The sequence below is a fragment of the Salvelinus alpinus genome, chromosome 11 (genome assembly GCF_045679555.1).
Source record: "Salvelinus alpinus chromosome 11, SLU_Salpinus.1, whole genome shotgun sequence".
Taxonomy (NCBI): domain Eukaryota; kingdom Metazoa; phylum Chordata; class Actinopteri; order Salmoniformes; family Salmonidae; genus Salvelinus; species Salvelinus alpinus.
The window spans coordinates 13,891,976-13,914,977 of NC_092096.1; the positions used below are offsets into that span (position 1 = coordinate 13,891,976).

Below are 23,002 nucleotides of genomic sequence, written 5' to 3' on the forward strand. Positions count from 1 at the left end.
CCAGACAGCAGAGACAGAGCTGTTTCCAGACAGCAGAGACAGAGCTGTTTCCAGCAGAGACAGAGCTGTTTCCAGACAGCTGAGACAGAGCTGTTTCCAGACAGCTGAGACAGGGCTGTTTCCAGACAGCAGAGACAGAGCTGTTTCCAGACAGCAGAGACAGAGCTGTTTCCAGACAGCTGAGACAGAGCTGTTTCCAGACAGCTGAGACAGAGCTGTTTCCAGACTGCTGAGAGAGAGCTGTTTCCAGACAGCAGAGACAGAGCTGTTTCCAGACAGCTGAGACAGAGCTGTTTCCAGACAGCAGAGACAGAGCTGTTTCCAGACTGCTGAGAGAGAGCTGTTTCCAGACAGCAGAGACAGAGCTGTTTCCAGACAGCTGAGACAGAGCTGTTTCCAGACAGCAGAGACAGAGCTGTTTCCAGACAGCTGAGACAGAGCTGTTTCCAGACAGCTGAGACAGAGCTGTTTCCAGACTGCTGAGACAGAGCTGTTTCCAGACAGCTGAGACAGAGCTGTTTCCAGACAGCAAGCAGTCAGCTAATCTTCATAAAATGTCTTTATTGTATGGCTCATCAGTCTCAGGTAGCATCAGGCTTGATTTATCATGCTGATCAAAGCTCTAATCTAATTAAATATAAAGCATATTTATATGGTTTATATGCTTTAGAATGACATTTATGGTTTTGGCGGGAAATACCGGTTTACTCCGGGAGAAAAGGGATTTATTCTCGGGATGGATTTTTTTTTTTAAATACCCGGGAAAATATTCAACCCTAACACACACACACACACACACACACAGGAACCCATAGGTATAAACAAATATGTACGTGATTCTACACATGTAAATTTGACAGGATACATGACATAATCCTGTTATACATGACATAATGTGTTATTGACAGGGTTTAATACACTGGATCAATAATGATTGGCGATACGATAACATGTGTAGTGATTAATGATGTTGTCTGTTCCAGAAATGTGTTCTGTACTGGCCAGAGAGGCGCGGTATCTATGGCAAGGTGGAGGTGCTCATTAACAACGTGACAGAGTGTGACAACTACACCTGCCGTACCCTCACCCTGAAGGTACTTTATCACTTAGTGATGAAACCCATTCTTTACATGACCATACTGGATCACTGTGGGTTTCTATCCATTTACTATACACTTCATTAACTCTCCATTGAAAATCTACACTTTTAAAAGTTCATGTTTTGTTGACTCATCCTATAGGCCCTAGTCGTATTTCTGACCAAAGCATAAATTGGAGAAAATAAAACACTTCAAAAACCCTCAAATGTTTATCTCAAACAGACCGTTTCCAAAATGCTTGCTATTTTCTCATAGAGGATGATGAACTGACCAATCAGCGATCTACTCGCGTTAATATTTTTTATGACCGGTATACACCCACACTATTCTGTTGTTGGGGTACACCCCACCATTCTGTTGTTGAGGTACGCCCAAACCATTCTGTTGTTGGGGTACGCCCACACCATTCTGTTGTTGAGGTACGCCCACACCATTCTGTTGTTGAGGTACGCCCACACCATTCTGTTGTTGGGGTACGCCCACACCATTCTGTTGTTGGGGTACGCCCACACCATTCTGTTGTTGGGGTACGCCCACACTATTCTGTTGTTGGGGTACGCCCACACCATTCTGTTGTTGGGGTACGACCACACCATTCTGTTGTTGGGGTACGACCACACCATTCTGTTGTTGGGGTACGCCCACACCATTCTGTTGTTGGGGTACGCCCACACCGTTCTGTTGTTGGGGTACGACCACACCGTTCTGTTGTTGGGGTACGACCACACCATTCTGTTGTTGGGGTAAGCCCACACCATTCTGTTGTTGGGGTACGCCCACACCATTCTGTTGTTGGGGTACGACCACACCATTCTGTTGTTGGGGTACGACCACACCATTCTGTTGTTGGGGTACGACCACACCATTCTGTTGTTGGGGTACGCCCACACCATTCTGTTGTTGGGGTACGACCACACCGTTCTGTTGTTGGGGTACGACCACACCGTTCTGTTGTTGGGGTACGACCACACCATTCTGTTGTTGGGGTAAGCCCACACCATTCTGTTGTTGGGGTACGCCCACACCATTCTGTTGTTGGGGTACGACCACACCATTCTGTTGTTGGGGTACGACCACACCATTCTGTTGTTGGGGTACGACCACACCATTCTGTTGTTGGGGTACGACCACACCATTCTGTTGTTGGGGTACGCCCACACCATTCTGTTGTTGGGGTACGACCACACCATTCTGTTGTTGGGGTAAGCCCACACCATTCTGTTGTTGGGGTACGCCCACACCATTCTGTTGTTGGGGTACGACCACACCATTCTGTTGTTGGGGTACGACCACACCATTCTGTTGTTGGGGTACGCCCAAACCATTTTAAAACAGAAAAGCTGCTTTATAACATAATTTATAAAAAATGTTTAGAAGGAAAACTATTTTACTCACATTGTCATTGATTATAGGTCATATTTCATAGAAATCTGTAAACACTGGACAGTTACTGTAAACTAGACTGAAACCACAATCTTGGTCTTACTCAAACTCTGTGTGTCTTTGTCTCTTTCACAGCAAGGGGCCCAGAGTCGTGTGGTGAAGCACTACTGGTACACATCATGGCCGGACCATAAGACCCCAGACAGCGCCCAGCCCCTGCTCCAGCTGATGAGAGACGTGGAGGAGGACAGGACGAGCTCCCCGTCGCAGGGACCCGTCATCGTACACTGCAGCGCAGGGATTGGCCGAACGGGCTGCTTCATCGCCACGACGATAGGCTGTCGTCAGTTGGAGCTGGAGGGAGTGGTGGATGTGCTGGGGATTGTGTGTCAGCTCAGAGCGGACAGGTGAGTTACCTACACCTGGTGTATTAGACCGTATGTGGAATAGTTCCAATGTAGTACAATACGTTTACAGCAGACAGGTGAGTTACCTACACCTGGTGTATTAGACCGTATGTGGAATAGTTCCAATGTAGTACAATACGTTTACAGCAGACAGGTGAGTTACCTACACCTGGTGTATTAGACCGTATGTGGAATAGGTCCGATGTAGTACAATACGTTTACAGCAGACAGGTGAGTTACCTACACCTGGTGTATTAGACCGTATGTGGAATAGGTCCGATGTAGTACAATACGTTTACAGCAGACAGGTGAGTTACCTACACCTGGTGTATTAGACCGTATGTGGAATAGGTCCGATGTAGTACAATACGTTTACAGCAGACAGGTGAGTTACCTATACCTGGTGTATTAGACCGTATGTGGAATAGGTCCAAGGTAGTACAATATGTTTACAGCGGACAGGTGAGTTACCTACACCTGGTGTATTAGGCCGTATGTGGAATAGTTCCAATGTAGTACAATACGTTTACAGCAGACAGGTGAGTTACCTACACCTGGTGTATTAGGCAGTATGTGGAATAGTTCCAATGTAGTACAACACGTTTACAGCAGACAGGTGAGTTAGCTACACCTGGTGTATTAGACAGTATGTGGAATAGGTCCAAGGTAGTACAATACGTTTACAGCAGACAGGTGAGTTACCTACACCTGGTGTATTAGACAGTATGTGGAATAGGTCCAAGGTAGTACAATACGTTTACAGCAGACAGGTGAGTTACCTACACCTGGTGTATTAGACAGTATGTGGAATAGGTCCAATGTAGTACAATACGTTTACAGCAGACAGGTGAGTTACCTACACCTGGTGTATTAGACAGTATGTGGAATAGGTCCAATGTAGTACAATACGTTTACAGCAGACAGGTGAGTTACCTACACCTGGTGTATTAGACAGTATGTGGAATAGGTCCAATGTAGTACAATACGTTTACAGCAGACAGGTGAGTTACCTACACCTGGTGTATTAGACCGTATGTGGAATAGGTCCGATGTAGTACAATACGTTTACAGCAGACAGGTGAGTTACCTACACCTGGTGTATTAGACCGTATGTGGAATAGGTCCGATGTAGTACAATACGTTTACAGCAGACAGGTGAGTTACCTACACCTGGTGTATTAGACCGTATGTGGAATAGGTCCGATGTAGTACAATACGTTTACAGCAGACAGGTGAGTTACCTATACCTGGTGTATTAGACCGTATGTGGAATAGGTCCAAGGTAGTACAATATGTTTACAGCGGACAGGTGAGTTACCTACACCTGGTGTATTAGGCCGTATGTGGAATAGTTCCAATGTAGTACAATACGTTTACAGCAGACAGGTGAGTTACCTACACCTGGTGTATTAGGCAGTATGTGGAATAGTTCCAATGTAGTACAACACGTTTACAGCAGACAGGTGAGTTAGCTACACCTGGTGTATTAGACAGTATGTGGAATAGGTCCAAGGTAGTACAATACGTTTACAGCAGACAGGTGAGTTACCTACACCTGGTGTATTAGACAGTATGTGGAATAGGTCCAAGGTAGTACAATACGTTTACAGCAGACAGGTGAGTTACCTACACCTGGTGTATTAGACAGTATGTGGAATAGGTCCAATGTAGTACAATACGTTTACAGCAGACAGGTGAGTTACCTACACCTGGTGTATTAGACAGTATGTGGAATAGGTCCAATGTAGTACAATACGTTTACAGCAGACAGGTGAGTTACCTACACCTGGTGTATTAGACAGTATGTGGAATAGGTCCAATGTAGTACAATACGTTTACAGCAGACAGGTGAGTTACCTGGTGATGATATAGCCATGGCCTCTTTCCTGCTTGTATGCTACTGTGTTTGTGTTGCTCTAATGACCATCAGTGATGACAGACAGACAGACAGACAGACAGACAGACAGACAGACAGACAGACAGACAGACAGACAGACAGACAGACAGACAGACAGACAGACAGACAGACAGACAGACAGACAGACAGACAGAATGGATCAAATCAAATCAAATATTACTGGTCACATACACACGGTTAGCAGATGTTAATGTGAGTGTAGTGAAATGCTTGTGCTTCTAGTTCCGACAGTGCAGTAATATCTAACAAGTAATCTAACAATTTCACAACATCTACCTTATACACACAATGTAATGGGATGGAATAAGAATATGTACATATAAACATATGGATGAGCGATGGCCGAGCGGCATTGGCAAGGTGCAATAGATGGTATAATGTACAGTATATACATATGAGATGAATAATATAAGATATGTAAACATTATTAAAGTGGCATTATTTAACGTGACTAGTGATCCATTTATTAATAGTGGATAATGATTTGAGTCTGTATGTTGGCAGCAGCCTCTCAATGTTAGTGATGGCAGTTTAACAGTCTGATGGCCTTGAGATAGAAGCTGTTTTTCAGTCTCTCGGTCCCAGCTTTGATGCACCTGTACTGACCTCGCCTTCTGGATGATAGCGGGGTGAACAGGCAGCGGCTCAGGTGGTTGTTGTCCTTGATGATCTTTTTGGCCTTCCTGTGACATCGGGTGGTGTAGGTGTCCTGGAGGGCAGGTAGTTTGCCCCCGGTGATGCGATGTTGAGACCTCACTACCCTCTGGAGAGCCTTATGGTTGTGGGCGGAGCAGTTGCCGTTCCAGACGGTGATACAGCCCGAAAGGATACTTTCAAATGTGCATCTGTAGAAGTTTGTCAGGGTTTTAGGTGACAAGCTAAATTTCTTCAGCCTCCTGAGGATGAAGAGGCGCTGTTGCGTGGATTAAACATTTCAGTTTGTCTGTAATGTGTACGCCCAGGAACTTAAAACGCTCCACCTTCTCCACTACTGTCCTGTCGATGTGGATAGGGGGCTGCTCCATCTGCTGTTTCCTGAAATCCACAATCTTCTCCTTTGTTTTGTTGACGTTGAGTGAGAGGTTGTTTACCTGACACGACACCACGAGTGCCCTCAGCTCCTCCCTGTAGGCTGTCTCTTCGTTGTTGGTAATCAAGCCTACCACTGTAGTGTCATCTGCAAACTTGATTATTGAGTTGGAGGCGTGCATGGCCATGCAGTCGTGGGTGAACAGGGAGTACAGGAGAGGGCTGAGAACGCTCCAGTGTTGCGGTATGCAAACTGAAGTGGGTCTAGGGTGGCAGGTAAAGTGGAGGTGATATGATCCTTGACTAGTCTCTCAAAGCACTTCATGATGACAGAAGTGAGTGCTATTGTGTGATGGTAATTTAGTTCAGTTATATTTGGCGTCTTTTGTACAGGTACAATGGTTAAAATCTTGAAGCATGTGGGGACAGCAGACTGGGATAAGGAGCGATTGAATATGACCGTAAACACACTAGCCAGCTGGTCTGCGCATGCTCTGAGGACGCGGCTAGGGATGCCATCTGGGCCAGCAGCCCTGCGAGGGTTAACATGTTTAAATGTCTTACTCATGTCGGCCACGGAGAAGGAGAGTGGGGGGCCCACAGTCCATGGTAGCGGGTCACGTCAGTGGCACTGTATTATACTCAAAGCGGGCAAAGAAGGTGTTTAGTTTGTCTGGAAGCAAGACGTCGGTGTCCGTGATGGATGTGGCTGGGTGAGGACAGACAGACAGACAGACAGACAGACAGACAGGATGGACGTGGCTAGGTGAGGACAGTCAGTCAGACAGACAGGATGGATGTGGCTGGGTGAGGACAGTCAAAGAGACAGTCAGGATGGATGTGGCTGGGTGAGGACAGTCAGACAGACAGTCAGGATGGATGTGGCTGGGTTAGGACAGTCAGACAGACAGTCGGATAGACAGTCAGGATGGATGTGGCTGGGTTAGGACAGTCAGACAGACAGTCAGACAGACAGTCAGGATGGATGTGGCTGGGTGAGGACAGTCAGACAGACAGTCAGGATGGATGTTAGGAGGGATGTAGGTGGGTGAGGACAGACAGACAGTCAGGATGGATGTTAGGAGGGATGTAGGTGGGTGAGGACAGACAGACAGTCAGGATGGATGTTAGGAGGGATGTAGGTGGGTGAGGACAGACAGATAGTCAGGATGGATGTTAGGAGGGATGTAGGTGGGTGAGGACAGACAGACAGTCAGGATGGATGTTAGGAGGGATGTAGGTGGGTGAGGACAGTCAGACAGACAGTCAGGATGTAGGTGGGTGAGGACAGACAGACAGTCAGGATGGATGTTAGGAGGGATGTAGGTGGGTGAGGACAGTCAGACAGACAGTCAGGATGGATGTTAGGAGGGATGTAGGTGGGTGAGGACAGACAGACAGTCAGGATGGATGTTAGGAGAGATGTAGGTGGGTGAGGACAGTCAGACAGTCAGGATGGATGTTAGGATGGATGTGGCTGGGTGAGGACAGACAGACAGTCAGGATGGATGTTAGGAGGGATGTAGGTGGGTGAGGACAGTCAGACAGTCAGGATGGATGTTAGGAGGGATGTAGGTGGGTGAGGACAGACAGTCAGACAGACAGTCAGGATGGATGTTAGGAGGGATGTAGGTGGGTGAGGACAGTCAGACAGTCAGGATGGATGTTAGGAGGGATGTAGGTGGGTGAGGACAGACAGACAGACAGACAGTCAGGATGTAGGTGGGTGAGGACAGACAGACAGACAGTCAGGATGGATGTTAGGAGGGATGTAGGTGGGTGAGGACAGTCAGACAGACAGTCAGGATGGATGTTAGGAGGGATGTAGGTGGGTGAGGACAGACAGACAGTCAGGATGGATGTTAGGAGAGATGTAGGTGGGTGAGGACAGTCAGACAGTCAGGATGGATGTTAGGATGGATGTGGCTGGGTGAGGACAGACAGACAGTCAGGATGGATGTTAGGAGGGATGTAGGTGGGTGAGGACAGTCAGACAGTCAGGATGGATGTTAGGAGGGATGTAGGTGGGTGAGGACAGACAGTCAGACAGACAGTCAGGATGGATGTTAGGAGGGATGTAGGTGGGTGAGGACAGTCAGACAGTCAGGATGGATGTTAGGAGGGATGTAGGTGGGTGAGGACAGACAGACAGTCAGGATGGATGTTAGGAGGGATGTAGGTGGGTGAGGACAGTCAGACAGACAGTCAGGATGGATGTTAGGAGGGATGTGGGTGGGTGAGGACAGACAGACAGACAGACAGTCAGGATGGATGTTAGGAGGGATGTGGCTGGGTGAGGACAGACAGACAGACAGTCAGGATGTAGGTGGGTGAGGACAGACAGACAGACAGTCAGGATGGATGTTAGGAGGGATGTGGCTGGGTGAGGACAGTCAGACAGACAGTCAGGATGTAGGTGGGTGAGGACAGTCAGACATACAGTCAGGATGTAGGTGGGTGAGGACAGTCAGGATGTAGGTGGGTGAGGACAGTCAGTCAGACAGGATGTAGGTGGGTGAGGACAGTCAGTCAGACAGACAGGATGGATGTTAGGAGGGATGTGGGTGGGTGAGGACAGTCAGACAGACAGTCAGGATGGATGTTAGGAGGGATGTTGGTGGGTGAGGACAGACAGACAGACAGTCAGGATGGATGTTAGGAGGGATGTAGCTGGGTGAGGACAGACAGACAGACAGTCAGGATGGATGTTAGGAGGGATGTAGGTGGGTGAGGACAGTCAGACAGACAGTCAGGATGTAGGTGGGTGAGGACAGACAGACAGACGGTCAGGATGGATGTTAGGAGGGATGTGGCTGGGTGAGGACAGTCAGACAGACAGTCAGGATGTAGGTGGGTGAGGACAGACAGACAGACAGTTAGGATGTAGGTGGGTGAGGACAGTCAGACAGACAGTCGGGATGTAGGTGGGTGAGGACAGTCAGGATGTAGGTGGGTGAGGACAGTCAGTCAGACAGGATGTAGGTGGGTGAGGACAGTCAGTCAGACAGACAGGATGTAGGTGGGTGAGGACAGTCAGGATGTAGGTGGGTGAGGACAGTCAGTCAGACAGACAGGATGTAGGTGGGTGAGGACAGTCAGTCAGACAGACAGGATGTAGGTGGGTGAGGACAGTCAGGATGTAGGTGGGTGAGGACAGTCAGTCAGACAGACAGGATGTAGGTGGGTGAGGACAGTCAGGATGTAGGTGGGTGTGGACATAAATCATGCTAAGAAACTTGTACATGAGAAACTGTGTTTGTCTTACAAGAGACGGACAGAACGTGATATTATGTTCCTATCTCTTTCAAACACACACACACACACACACACACACACACACACACACACACACACACACACACACACACACACACACACACACACACACACACACACACACACACACACACACACACACACACACACACACACTCATCCCCGGAGCCTGAACAGGGTTTAAGCTGAAATATCTCCCACAGCCTGTCTGTCCCAGGATAAAGCAATCATCCATTAGGATGAAGCAGTAGCCTGCAGCTCAACAGGGTATCAAGGACTTCATAATGTTGCCTTGGTTGAGCTTTAGTTATTAATCAATGAACAGAATGTACTGAAGCAAACTGCCACTGTATCATTTAGATGAGCGAGGAAGAGTTTAAAATGACCTTTTATCGTGACTAATTACCACAGGATTAAATGAGCTGGAGAGAATCCTAAATGGTTCTTGTATTATGACACAGAACAATGGTAATGAATGTTCCAAATGTTCCGCAGCACTAAAACAAGAGAGAGGTTTTTCAGTCACAGTATGAGATGGATTCATTATTTTTCAGACAGCAGGATGGCCGCAATTGATGGAAGATTTAGTTTATTATAATTATTTTTCCACTCCTTGTATTTCATAGCATGTTACTAACATGCTAACACTGTTTACTGGCCCGTTCTGTTATTTTTGCCGTGATTCTAATGGCTGCCTTGTCTCTGTGTGTCTTTTCAGAGGAGGCCTGATCCAGACAGGGGAGCAGTACGAGTTTGTCCACCACGCCTTGAGCCTCTTCGAGACCCGCCTCTCCGCCGACACCGGCCAATGAACAGAGGCCAGGAAGTTTTTGCTAGACATGCCAGATTTTTCCAGGAAGTGGAATTTAATTCCCCCTAGCGGGAAGGACCTATCTTACCTGGTGACTGTGAGGACATGTGACTAATGTGGAAGTGGATATTTGGGTTACGATTGGATGGTAGATGTCCTTGTGGGCTTAGTCTTTGTGGACATGTATGGACAGCCTGGACTGCTATTGGCTGATTGATTGAGTCTCCTTACAGAGAGAGAGAGATGGAGGTATGGACAGCCTGGACTGCTATTGGCTGATTGATTGAGTCTCCTTACAGAGAGAGAGAGATGGAGGTATGGACAGCCTGGACTGCTATTGGCTGATTGATTGAGTCTCCTTACAGAGAGAGAGAGATGGAGGTATGGACAGCCTGGACTGCTATTGGCTGATTGATTGAGTCTCCTTACAGAGAGAGAGAGATGGAGGTATGGAGAGCCTGGACTGCTTTTGGCTGATTGATTGAGTCTCCTTACAGAGAGAGAGAGATGGAGGTATGGACAGGTGATTTTGTCTCTGAATGTAATGTATCCTTTCTTCTCTTCCTCCTTTTCCTCCTCTTCTTCTTCTTCTTCTTCTACTACTTCCTGTCATTCGTGAGCAGCTCTGCTTCTGAAAACGTTGTTGTGAGCAACCTGCCTCTGTCCAATCAAACTCTCTGATACTACAGCTCTGTCCAATCAGATTGCCTGATATTGATTCTGTAGTATATCTACACTCTGACCTCTTACTACTATGTGCTACAGTAGATGGGTAGGTAGTCTGTGGTCCTTGAATCGTCCACGGTGTTTCTATTAAAAAGCAAAAGGTACGTTGTCGAAATTAATAGCACTTGTCTTTGTGACTTTACTAGGATATTTTTGAATTATGATTTATTTATTTTTTTAAACTATGTGCTGTTACACAAAGGGTATTATTCTAAAGACTGTTATATTCCTTTGGAGGTTGGCTTTTCTCTCAGTAACACACTAGAAGCTGCCCCTCTGCCATATAGTATACCTCTGAGAGCATGTTGATCATCCATTGAAACATCAGTGTATGAAAGGTGAGGGAACGATTGGGCCTGTCTGCACGGTACTACACATCAAAAGGTCTTTACGCTATGGGGATGGCCATTATACACACTGAATTGGAAGCAAATAACAACAAAAAAAGCCAGCCGTCACGCGGCCCTTCAGATTGGGTTTGGCCATCCTATAGATCTACCTTATTCACAGAGAACTGTCATGGCCGCCGTGTGATCCAATGGTGTTCCATACCAAAGCTCGCTGTTATGAGTTACCGTGTGATCTACCCTGGCTCTGAAATGGCATGACATTTCATCAGTAAATCAATCTTACTACCAAAACTTTTTTTTTTTTCAGACAATCATTTATTTTCCATTTCTTAGCTTTCAAATCCATCCTTAGGTATATTGTGTTGACAATTAAAGGCCCAGTGCAGTCAAAAACATGATTTTCCCCCTGTGTTTTATATATATTCACATACTATGATGTTGGAATAAGTACCTTACAAAAGTAAGGCAGTTAATTGAAATTGAGATAAAAACGGCTGTGTTGGACCTTTAAGCATCACAGATAATTATATGACTACTTTCTTTACCAAAGTGTATACGTTTGCGTTTAAATGACAATGGTGCACTCATGGTATGTTTAATTATTGATCATATAGATTAAATTACAGTAGTAATAATGCTTTTAGTTTTATACGATATTAAGATAATGTTTTGATGTGTAACAGTAAACTCATGATCATTTGGCACTTTTAGACATGATGTTTTCTCTGTATGACTGAATGGTATAGATTCCCATACACTAGATTCCCATACACTAGATTCCCATACACTAGATTCCCATACACTTTATCTCTGAAACAAAACAGTTATTACAAAGATGACGTCAATCAGACACTTATTTTTTTGTCCGGATTATCTGACCCTGATTTCAAACTCTGATATACTGTAGCTTCTGAATGCCAAATACATACAGTTGAAGTCAGAGGTTTACATACACCTTAGCCAAATACATTTAAACTCAGTTTTTCACAATTCCTGACATTTAATCAGAGTAAAAATTCCCTGTCTTAGGTCAGTTAGGATCACCACTTTATTTTAAGAATGTGAAATGTCAGAATAATAGTAGAGAGAATGCTTAATTTCAGCTTTTATTTCTTTCATAACATTCCCAGTGGGTCAGAGGTTTACATACACTGAATTAGTATTTGGTAGCATTGCCTTTAAATTGTTTAACTTGGGTCAAACGTTTTGGGTAGCCTTCCACAAGCTTCCCACAATAAGTAGGGTGAATTTTGGCCCATTCCTCCTTACAGAGCTGGTGTAACTGAGTCAGGTTTGTAGGCCTCCTTGCTCGCACATGCTTTTCAGAATCTGCCCACAGATTTTCTATAGGATTGAGGTCAGGGCTTTGTGCCATCCTCTCCAATACCTTGACTGTGTTATCCTTAAGCCATTTTTCCACAATTTAGGAAGTATGCTTGGGGTCATTTTCCATTTGCAAGACCCATTTGCGACCAAGCTTGAGATGTTGCTTCAATATATCCACATAATGTCCCTCCCTCATGATGCCATCTATTTTGTGAAGTGCACCAGTCCCTCCTGCAGCAAAGCACCCCCACAACATGATGCTGCCACCCCCGTGCTTCACGGTTGGGATGGTGTTCTTCGGCTTGCAAGCCTCCCCCTTTTCCCTCCAAACACAACGATGGTCATTATGGCCAAACAGTTCTATTTTTGTTTCATCAGACCAGAGGACATTTCTCCAAAAAGTACGATCTTTGTCCCCATGTGCAGCTGCAAACCGTAGTCTGGCTTTTTTATGGCGGTTTTGGAGCAGTGGCTTCTTCCTTGCTGAGCGGCCTTTCAGGTTACGTTGATATAGGACTTGTTTTACTGTGGATATAGATACTTTTGTACCTGTTTACTCCAGCATCTTCACAAGGTCCTTTGCCATTGTTCTGGGATTAATTTGCACTTTTCGCACCAAAGTACGTTCATCTCTAGGAGACAGAACGCATCTCCTTCCTGAGCGGTATGACGGCTGCGTGGCCCAATGGTGTTTATAGTTGCGTACTATTGTTTGTACAGATGAATGTGGTACCTTCAGGCGTTTGGAAATTGCTCCCAAGGATGAACCAGACTTGTGGAGGTCTACAATTTTTTTTTCTGGGGTCTTGGCTGATTTCTTTAGATTTTTGCATGATGTCAAGCAAAGAGGCACTGAGTTTGAAGGTAGGCCTTGAAATACATCCACAGGTACACCTCCAATTGACTCAAATGATGTCAATTAGCCTATCAGAAGCTTCTAAAGCCATGGCATCATTTTCTGGAATTTTCCAAGCTGTTTAAAGGCACAGTTAACTTCGTGTATGTAAACTTCTGACTCACTGGAATTGTGATACAGTGAATTATAAATTAAATAATCTGTCTGTAAACAATTGTTGGAAAAATTACTTGTGTCATGCACAAAGTAGATGCCCAAACCGACTTGCTAAAACTACAGTTTGTTGACAAGAAATTTGTGGAGTGGTTGAAAAACTAGTTTTAATGACTCCAACAACCTAAGTGTATGTAAACTTCTGACTTCAACTGTAGATTGGACATGATTCCCTTCAAACTTTTCTGGTAATTCCTGAAAATCTAAAGTGAGTTGCACAATTACTAGCTTGGAATCCATCCTGAATAGCACTCCATTTCACAATGGTCTCACTAGTAAAGCAGAGTAGTATTCAGGGTGGATTCTAGACAAAACAAATACCCCTCCCTGCTCCTTCCTCTTCAAACAAGACATCCATGAGGTCATTTCCTTAACTCCACTAGGGTTTCTAACTCAACAAGACGATTCCCACAAACAGCCAAAGTTATTCTCATCAAAGCTGCTTGCCCATACAGATCATGCTTTAGAATAGTTTAGTAGCCTGGAACCTCAAACTGAATATTTCACTATTTCACTGAAACAGTAGGGAAGCAGAGTAATATTTGTGTTCCAGTCTCGGGTTTTAGTGATCAATAGCCGAGTGGTCTATAATCTACATTCTGCTTCTCTTCAAGTACATCATATTCATGGGCTGCATGTTTGGTCACAATGTTGTTTTTTTACTAAATGCATCGTCATTGAGCGCTGATGAAGATGTCATCAAAAGCTCATTACAGTGGATTGGAAATGCAATGACATTCAAAATGAGGCAAATCATTTGTAGGAAAACGTTGAATGTCGCCAGATTGACTTTCACTAGCTAGCTAAAATTGAGGGGAGGCCACCGGATTTTAGCTAGCTAACGTTAGCATTGCTAGCTATTTTTGACAAACTTTACTAGCTAATGACAACATTGCCATGTCTAAAGTAAATTTGAAGACATGATAATGCTGTCATTAAGTTGTTTCCTACTAAATATTTGACTACTTTCGCAATATCATCGTATTTCCATGCACTGTAGGGTAATTTTGACTAAATAGTAGTTAGCCTCCGACCAGAATGCCTCCGGTAGAGGGCGGCTTGACAACGTTCATAACAATGGCATGACACGACCGAGTGATGGAGGTGCAAACCATGAATATGCATGATGGAGGAATATATATACACTACATCTGAAAGTGCTATTAAACATAATGTGATCAGGCATATCTATAAGGACCATTAAACATAATGTGATCAGGCATATCTATAAGGACCATTAAACATAATGTGATCAGGCATATCTATAAGGACCATTAAACATAATGTGATCAGGCATATCTATAAGGACCATTAAACATAATGTGATCAGGCATATCTATAAGGACCATTAAACATAATGTGATCAGGCATATCTATAAGGACCATTAAACATAATGTGATCAGGCATATCTATAAGGACCATTAAACATAATGTGATCAGGCATATCTATAAGGACCATTAAACATAATGTGATCAGGCATATCTATAAGGACCATTAAACATAATGTGATCAGGCATATCTATCAGGACCATTAAACATATTGTGATCAGGCATATCTATCAGGACCATTAAACATAATGTGATCAGGCATATCTATAAGGACCATTAAACATAATGTGATCAGGCATATCTATCAGGACCATTAAACATAATGTGATCAGGCATATCTATAAGGACCATTAAACATAATGTGATCAGGCATATCTATAAGGACCATTAAACATAATGTGATCAGGCATATCAATAAGGACCATTAAACATAATGTGATCAGGCATATCTATAAGGACCATTAAACATAATGTGATCAGGCATATCTATAAGGACCATTAAACATAATGTGATCAGGCATATCTATAAGGACCATTAAACATAATGTGATCAGGCATATCTATAAGGACCATTAAACATAATGTGATCAGGCATATCTATAAGGACCATTAAACATAATGTGATCAGGCATATCTATAAGGACCATTAAACATAATGTGATCAGGCATATCTATAAGGACCATTAAACATAATGTGATCAGGCATATCTATAAGGACCATTAAACATAATGTGATCAGGCATATCTATAAGGACCATATAAGAATCTATCTTGCTGCTGAAAATGTGCAAGTGTTCAACCAAGGAGTATGCAGATTGTTGTTTGTTGTGTGACGATGAATTGAGAAACATTTCACTTTTTGTATGTACTTATGGATGATTTTTGTATTATTATTTGTGATTAAAAAAGAAAGTTTTGAATACATAAAATGTTAACCGTCCGTGCATATTGTTTACTGTTAGTAGAGTTGTTTCTATCCACTATGTGGGCTTAATGGCCATATTAGCCAAGAGGACAAAGGCCTGCGTTCCAAATGGGACCCTAGAGTCTTTAAAGTGCACTACATTTGACCAGGCCCATAGAGCTCTGATCACAAGTAGTGAACTATCTAGAGGGTTTAGGATGCAAGCCTATGAGTTCTTCCCTTATGTACTACTAATGGACTTGAATGTTGTGATTAGTTCTCTCTTTGTCCGACATAATAACCACAGTAGTAACTATTTATATATCTGATATAAGCTGTACATATTGTATGTATGCTTTAATGAAATGTACATGTTTGGAGGGCAACACAAGGAGAGGTGCAGGCCTCAAACAGCTGTTTGTGTTGTTCCTACTACTGAGGGGGAAAGGGTTTTTATCTCCTACTGTACGACTGGACATCTGTTCACTAAATACTTGTTGGTGCGGAGGAAATACGTTGCCATTAATCTGTATTCCAACTCTTGTAGTGTTTATTTAAAAAGCGTGTGTAACAACAGACCAAAAGTAAAAATCTAAAACTTAGCTAAAACTAAAACAGTGTGTTGAGTAATTGTTTTGGTGGTTTACTGAGTGTTTAGTACTGAAGCCATACTATGACCTTGAGACAGCTCTGAAGTGTTCTGTTGACTATATTACTGTACATGCAATATTCCTGGATGTTACTCTAGTACCCTGTGTTGTGCAGAGTTGTACTACGTTGAGAGTGCTACGTTGAGAGTTGTACTACCTTGAGAGTACTACGTTGAGAGTTGTACTACCTTGAGAGTACTACGTTGAGAGTTGTACTACCTTGAGAGTACTACCTTGAGAGTTGTACTACCTTGAGAGTACTACATTGAGAGTTGTACTAGCTTGAGAGTACAACGTTGAGAGTTGTACTACCTTGAGAGTACTACGTTGAGAGTTGTACTACCTTGAGAGTACTACATTGAGAGTTGTACTACCTTGAGAGTACTACGTTGAGAGTTGTACTACCTCGAGAGTACTACGTTGAGAGTTGTACTACTTTGGCTAGACAGTTAGCGGCTTGAAGACGCCACTAAACTGCCCTGTACCTAAACAGAAAATGATATTGTACCTAATGAAACTGCTGATACTGTACCTACTGTAAGACCTTACTGCCAATAAAGAGAAACTGTTTCGAACTATCACACACTGATCTGGTTTTAATTTCATCCTTGTCTCTCTTCAGCATTTAAAAAATTGTAATGTGTTCAAGTGAAATGTTGAAACACAGTCAAAAGACACAGGCTCTGAAACATGGCAGATGCCTACAGTATTTCAGGGCTCCAGACTGTAGATCTGTGAAAATGTCAACGGAAACTGTATTTGTTGAGGTTTGATGTTGTTGTCATACCCAACAGCTATGCTCATTTGCCGGAAATGGAAAATGAACTAGAATAGAAAATACTTTTCGAGCTCTGAGGTTTACTGAAAGTTTTGGTTTCATCGAGCCAGGCTTCAGAGAGAGAGAGAGAGCGAGGGAGAGAGAGAGAGAGAGAAAGAGTACATACAGGAAGGAAAAAGGAGTGGACTACCTAAAAGTAGTTCTGGAGAACAAAGACTTTTGATGCCCTCTCGCTCTCTCTCCAAGGGGGAAAGTTTAGAGACACATATTTTAAAACACATCTATAAAAAAATAGATTTGTATTGAAGTTTTACTTATAGAGGCAGAAGTATCAACCACGCACTATTTGACTCATACCCACCACTGTATTGTAGTGTTGCCTTATTCAGAGTCTAGGGGGGGGGGGTCTTGTTGAATGCTTTGGAAGCTTGGAGCTGGAGTGATACAAACATTCTACTGGTTGAGGATATCCTGTAAGGACTCAAGTATCTGTTTTGGAGGAGGTGGAATGGATGGAAGTCTCCAACGTGACACTGTGACCGGTTGTCTTCACACTAGGAGTGTTAACTACTGAATTACTGAAACATTCTTTTTTTTCTGGGTGATTTTGGACCATTGCAACGGCAAGGCTTCACGGGACTTTAGTTTTACTCCAGTGGATGAGGCAGTTCTACTGATTGCCGTATCTTTTTTGGAGTATGGTTTTGGATTATGCGCTTTTGGATTTAAATTTTTTGGGGATGTGAATAATGTATTAACCAACAATCAAAATGCTGAAATGTAACGTTTTTTGTTTAACACTTTGTGTGGCATCAGGGATTCTCTTGGTAAGTCTAGAAAACTATAATTTCATCCATTATATCCAATGAACCACTTGATGGAAGTCTCATCAACAAGTTTCAAAAGTTTAAATATTTTTATTTCTGTTCATTTATTTGGGAAATGTTTCTGTAGACTAGAGAGACTAGAGAGGCTAGAGGTTAGAGAGGCTATAGGCTAGAGGCTAGAGAGACTAGAGAGGCTAGAGAGGCTAGAGAGGTTAGAGGGGCTAGAGGCTAGAGAGACTAGAGGCTAGAGAGGCTAGAGGCTTGAGGCTAGAGAGGCTAGAGGCTAGAGGCTAGAGAGACTAGAGACTAGAGAGACTAGAGAGACTAGAGGCTAGAGAGTCTAGAGGCTAGAGAGGCTAGAGTCTAGAGGCTATAGAGGCTAGAGAGGCTAGTGAGACGAGAGACTAGAGGTTAGAGAGGCTAGAGAGGCTAGAGGCTAGAGAGGCTAGAGAGACTAGAGGTTAGAGAGGCTAGAGACTAGAGAAGCGAGAGGCTAGAGAGAGAGATAGAAGCTGCTGTTTGTATGATACTGTTGTGTTTTGTGTTTCACCAAAACATTTGGGTCTCAACAAAGCTTACACATGCTATACAATGTTATTTTGACACATTACATCATTTCTTTTCAGTGTGTAGCCGCCGCCGAGGACCAGAAATGTAGCGTGAACGTAACCGAGGCCAACACCAGTATGGAAGCTATAACATTAAGACTGACTACGGCGGGACAGGAGTGTAACTTCACTGTGTTATCTGTGGACAGCAGCTCTGTAGTAACACACTGTGTGAAGGAGCTGGAGGAAAACAGTACGTTTCAATGCCAGGTAGTGAGTTTAGAACCCGGAACGTCGTACATCCTGGAAATCACGTCGACCACAGATGAACAACGGGCCAATGTCACCCTGCAGACCAGTAAGTTGTGGTTTTGTTGGGGATTATATATTGGGGGAAAATAGAGTATAGATTCGTTTTTTTTGTCTCCTTGATTTGTCTATTTCAAATCAATATCTAATAATATGATTTGTGTACAGCAAATGATGTATAGTTTAGTCAGTGTTTCATAGTCACTCTTTCTCATTGATATTTATTATGGAGTAATGTATTTATAATGTCTTAAATCCACATGTCATTAGCTTCTCTGACTGTGTTCTTATGGTTGCCACGTTTCCTCTACTCTTGGATACATCGTGTGGTTACCTATTCTACTATCTGTTGCAGCAGGCTTTTCCACTTGTGTCCTACGAGGGAGAGAGCTCTCTGCTGCCTGTCATCGCATCATACAGTCTTTTTTTTGTTACATTTCATGTGGTTTTCCCTCGGCTTCACTTCTATGACCACAGGAAGTGAAACCCTGCTGAGAGAGAGTGATAAACCAGTAAAAGTGTGTGTGTGTGTGTGTGTGTGTGTGTGTGTGTGTGTGTGTGTGTGTGTGTGTGTGTGTGTGTGTGTGTGTGTGTGTGTGTGTGTGTGTGTTTTCTTGTGGGTGTATGTGTGTTTGCCTGCTCATGTCTGCAAGCGTGTGTACGCACATGGCTCTACAGATGTAGGATCTTAATTTGATCCCTCTTTTGTTGCTGAGAACTGCACAGCAGGAAATGCAAACTTGTAGAGTATTTTAGTTTTTAAAAGGATTCTAAAGTTAGCAATTTCCCCTTTGAAATTCCATACTTGATTTGCCCTAACGTAACGTAAAAAACTTTTTAAAAACGTATCAACCCCTATTAAAATGTCCATTAATTATAATCCACATAATAATTCACATTTCCTGTCGCTGTTGGATTATTTTCCTGCTGTAGCAAACTTGCTTAAATGAATATCCTACATCTGTATAAGTGAACATACACTTGGCAGGGGCCCAGAACAGAAGTATCTGACCTTAAGTGTGTATTTCCAGACTCTCTCTAGCTCCCCCTCTCTCTCTCTCTCTCTCTCCCTGACCCCAGCTATTTCCTGACTCCATTGTTCCTTTGTACTAACGGATACAGGGAGTCCTGAGGGTGGGGTGTGGGAGTGGAGGGCAGGACACTATGTTTGGTTCACAGGGCCTGGGCCGATTAGGGTGCATGGCACCGCTCTTGACCTTCTCAGCATGCTATGTCCCCTTTAACAGACTCTAGTCTGGTCATACATCATACTGAGACCTTTAACAGACTCTAGTCTAGTCATACATCATACTGAGACCTTTAACAGACTCTAGTCTAGTCATACATCATACTGAGACATTTAACAGACTCTAGTCTAGTCATACATCATACTGAGACCTTTAACAGACTCTAGTCTAGTCATACATCATACTGAGACCTTTAACAGACTCTAGTCTGGTCATTCATCATACTGAGACCTTTAACAGACTCTAGTCTAGTCATACATCATACTGAGACCTTTAACAGACTCTAGTCTGGTCATTCATCATACTGAGACCTTTAACAGACTCTAGTCTGGTCATTCATCATACTGAGACCTTTAACAGGCTCTAGTCTAGTCATACATCATACTGAGACCTTTAACAGACTCTAGTCTAGTCATACATCATACTGAGACATTTAACAGACTCTAGTCTAGTCATACATCATACTGAGACCTTTAACAGACTCTAGTCTAGTCATACATCATACTGAGACATTTAACAGACTCTAGTCTAGTCATACATCATACTGAGACCTTTAACAGACTCTAGTCTGGTCATTCATCATACTGAGACCTTTAACATACTCTAGTCTAGTCATACATCATACTGAGACATTTAACAGACTCTAGTCTAGTCATACATCATACTGAGACCTTTAACAGACTCTAGTCTAGTCATACATCATACTGAGACATTTAACAGACTCTAGTCTAGTCATACATCATACTGAGACCTTTAACAGACTCTAGTCTGGTCATTCATCATACTGAGACCTTTAACAGACTCTAGTCTGGTCATTCATCATACTGAGACCTTTAACAGGCTCTAGTCTAGTCATACATCATACTGAGACCTTTAACAGACTCTAGTCTAGTCATACATCATACTGAGACCTTTAACAGACTCTAGTCTAGTCATACATCATACTGAGACCTTTAACAGACTCTAGTCTAGTCATACATCATACTGAGACCTTTAACAGACTCTAGTCTAGTCATACATCATACTGAGACCTTTAACAGACTCTAGTCTAGTCAAACATCATACTGAGACATTTAACAGACTCTAGTCTAGTCATACATCATACTGAGACCTTTAACAGACTCTAGTCTGGTCATTCATCATACTGAGACCTTTAACAGACTCTAGTCTGGTCATTCATCATACTGAGACCTTTAACAGGCTCTAGTCTAGTCATACATCATACTGAGACCTTTAACAGACTCTAGTCTAGTCATACATCATACTGAGACCTTTAACAGACTCTAGTCTAGTCATACATCATACTGAGACCTTTAACAGACTCTAGTCTAGTCATACATCATACTGAGACCTTTAACAGACTCTAGTCTAGTCATACATCATACTGAGACCTTTAACAGACTCTAGTCTAGTCAAACATCATACTGAGACCTTTAACAGACTCTAGTCTGGTCATACATCATACTGAGACTTTTAACAGACTCTAGTCTAGTCAGACATCATACTGAGACCTTTAACAGACTCTAGTCTGGTCATTCATCATACTGAGACCTTTAACAGACTCTAGTCTAGTCATACATCATACTGAGACCTTTAACAGACTCTAGTCTAGTCATACATCATACTGAGACCTTTAACAGACTCTAGTCTAGTCAAACATCATACTGAGACCTTTAACAGACTCTAGTCTAGTCATACATCATACTGAGACCTTTAACAGACTCTAGTCTGGTCATTCATCATACTGAGACATTTAACAGACTCTAGTCTGGTCATTCATCACACTGAGACCTTTAACAGACTATAGTCTGGTCATACATCACACTGAGACCTTTAACAGACTCTAGTCTAGTCATACATCATACTGAGACCTTTAACAGACTCTAGTCTGGTCATTCATCACACTGAGACCTTTAACAGACTCTAGTCTGGTCATACATCACACTGAGACCTTTAACAGACTCTAGTCTGGTCATTCATCATACTGAGACATTTAACAGACTCTAGTCTGGTCATACATCATACTGAGACCTTTAACAGACTCTAGTCTAGTCATACATCACACTGAAACCTTTAACATACTCTAGTCTTGTCAAACATCACACTGAGACCTTTAACAGACTCTAGTCTAGTCATACATCATAGTGAGACCTTTAACAGACTCTAGTCTGGTCATTCATCATACTGAGACCTTTAACAGACTCTAGTCTGGTCATTCATCATACTGAGACCTTTAACAGGCTCTAGTCTAGTCATACATCATACTGAGACCTTTAACAGACTCTAGTCTAGTCATACATCATACTGAGACATTTAACAGACTCTAGTCTAGTCATACATCATACTGAGACCTTTAACAGACTCTAGTCTGGTCATTCATCATACTGAGACCTTTAACATACTCTAGTCTAGTCATACATCATACTGAGACATTTAACAGACTCTAGTCTAGTCATACATCATACTGAGACCTTTAACAGACTCTAGTCTAGTCATACATCATACTGAGACATTTAACAGACTCTAGTCTAGTCATACATCATACTGAGACCTTTAACAGACTCTAGTCTGGTCATTCATCATACTGAGACCTTTAACAGACTCTAGTCTGGTCATTCATCATACTGAGACCTTTAACAGGCTCTAGTCTAGTCATACATCATACTGAGACCTTTAACAGACTCTAGTCTAGTCATACATCATACTGAGACCTTTAACAGACTCTAGTCTAGTCATACATCATACTGAGACCTTTAACAGACTCTAGTCTAGTCATACATCATACTGAGACCTTTAACAGACTCTAGTCTAGTCATACATCATACTGAGACCTTTAACAGACTCTAGTCTAGTCAAACATCATACTGAGACCTTTAACAGACTCTAGTCTGGTCATACATCATACTGAGACTTTTAACAGACTCTAGTCTAGTCATACATCATACTGAGACCTTTAACAGACTCTAGTCTGGTCATTCATCATACTGAGACCTTTAACAGACTCTAGTCTAGT

The 23,002-nt window shown here is 43.0% G+C and overlaps 2 protein-coding genes across 2 annotated transcripts in view; both read left to right on the forward strand.

The window, feature by feature from the left end:
- Positions 1-16,861, forward strand: part of LOC139533604 (receptor-type tyrosine-protein phosphatase R-like) — a 173,444-nt gene extending 156,583 nt beyond the window's left edge. The window contains exons 15-17 of the mRNA XM_071331759.1: positions 984-1,094; positions 2,619-2,890; positions 9,832-16,861. Of these exons, the coding sequence (XP_071187860.1) occupies positions 984-1,094; positions 2,619-2,890; positions 9,832-9,925 (477 nt within the window). The 3' untranslated portion in view covers positions 9,926-16,861. The remainder of the gene's footprint in view (positions 1-983; positions 1,095-2,618; positions 2,891-9,831) is intronic.
- A 389-nt stretch (positions 16,862-17,250) lies between these two features.
- Positions 17,251-23,002, forward strand: part of LOC139534855 (receptor-type tyrosine-protein phosphatase beta-like) — a 50,882-nt gene continuing 45,130 nt past the window's right edge. The window contains exons 1-2 of the mRNA XM_071334308.1: positions 17,251-17,885; positions 18,512-18,791. Coding sequence (XP_071190409.1) covers positions 17,829-17,885; positions 18,512-18,791 — 337 coding nt within the window. The 5' untranslated portion in view covers positions 17,251-17,828. The remainder of the gene's footprint in view (positions 17,886-18,511; positions 18,792-23,002) is intronic.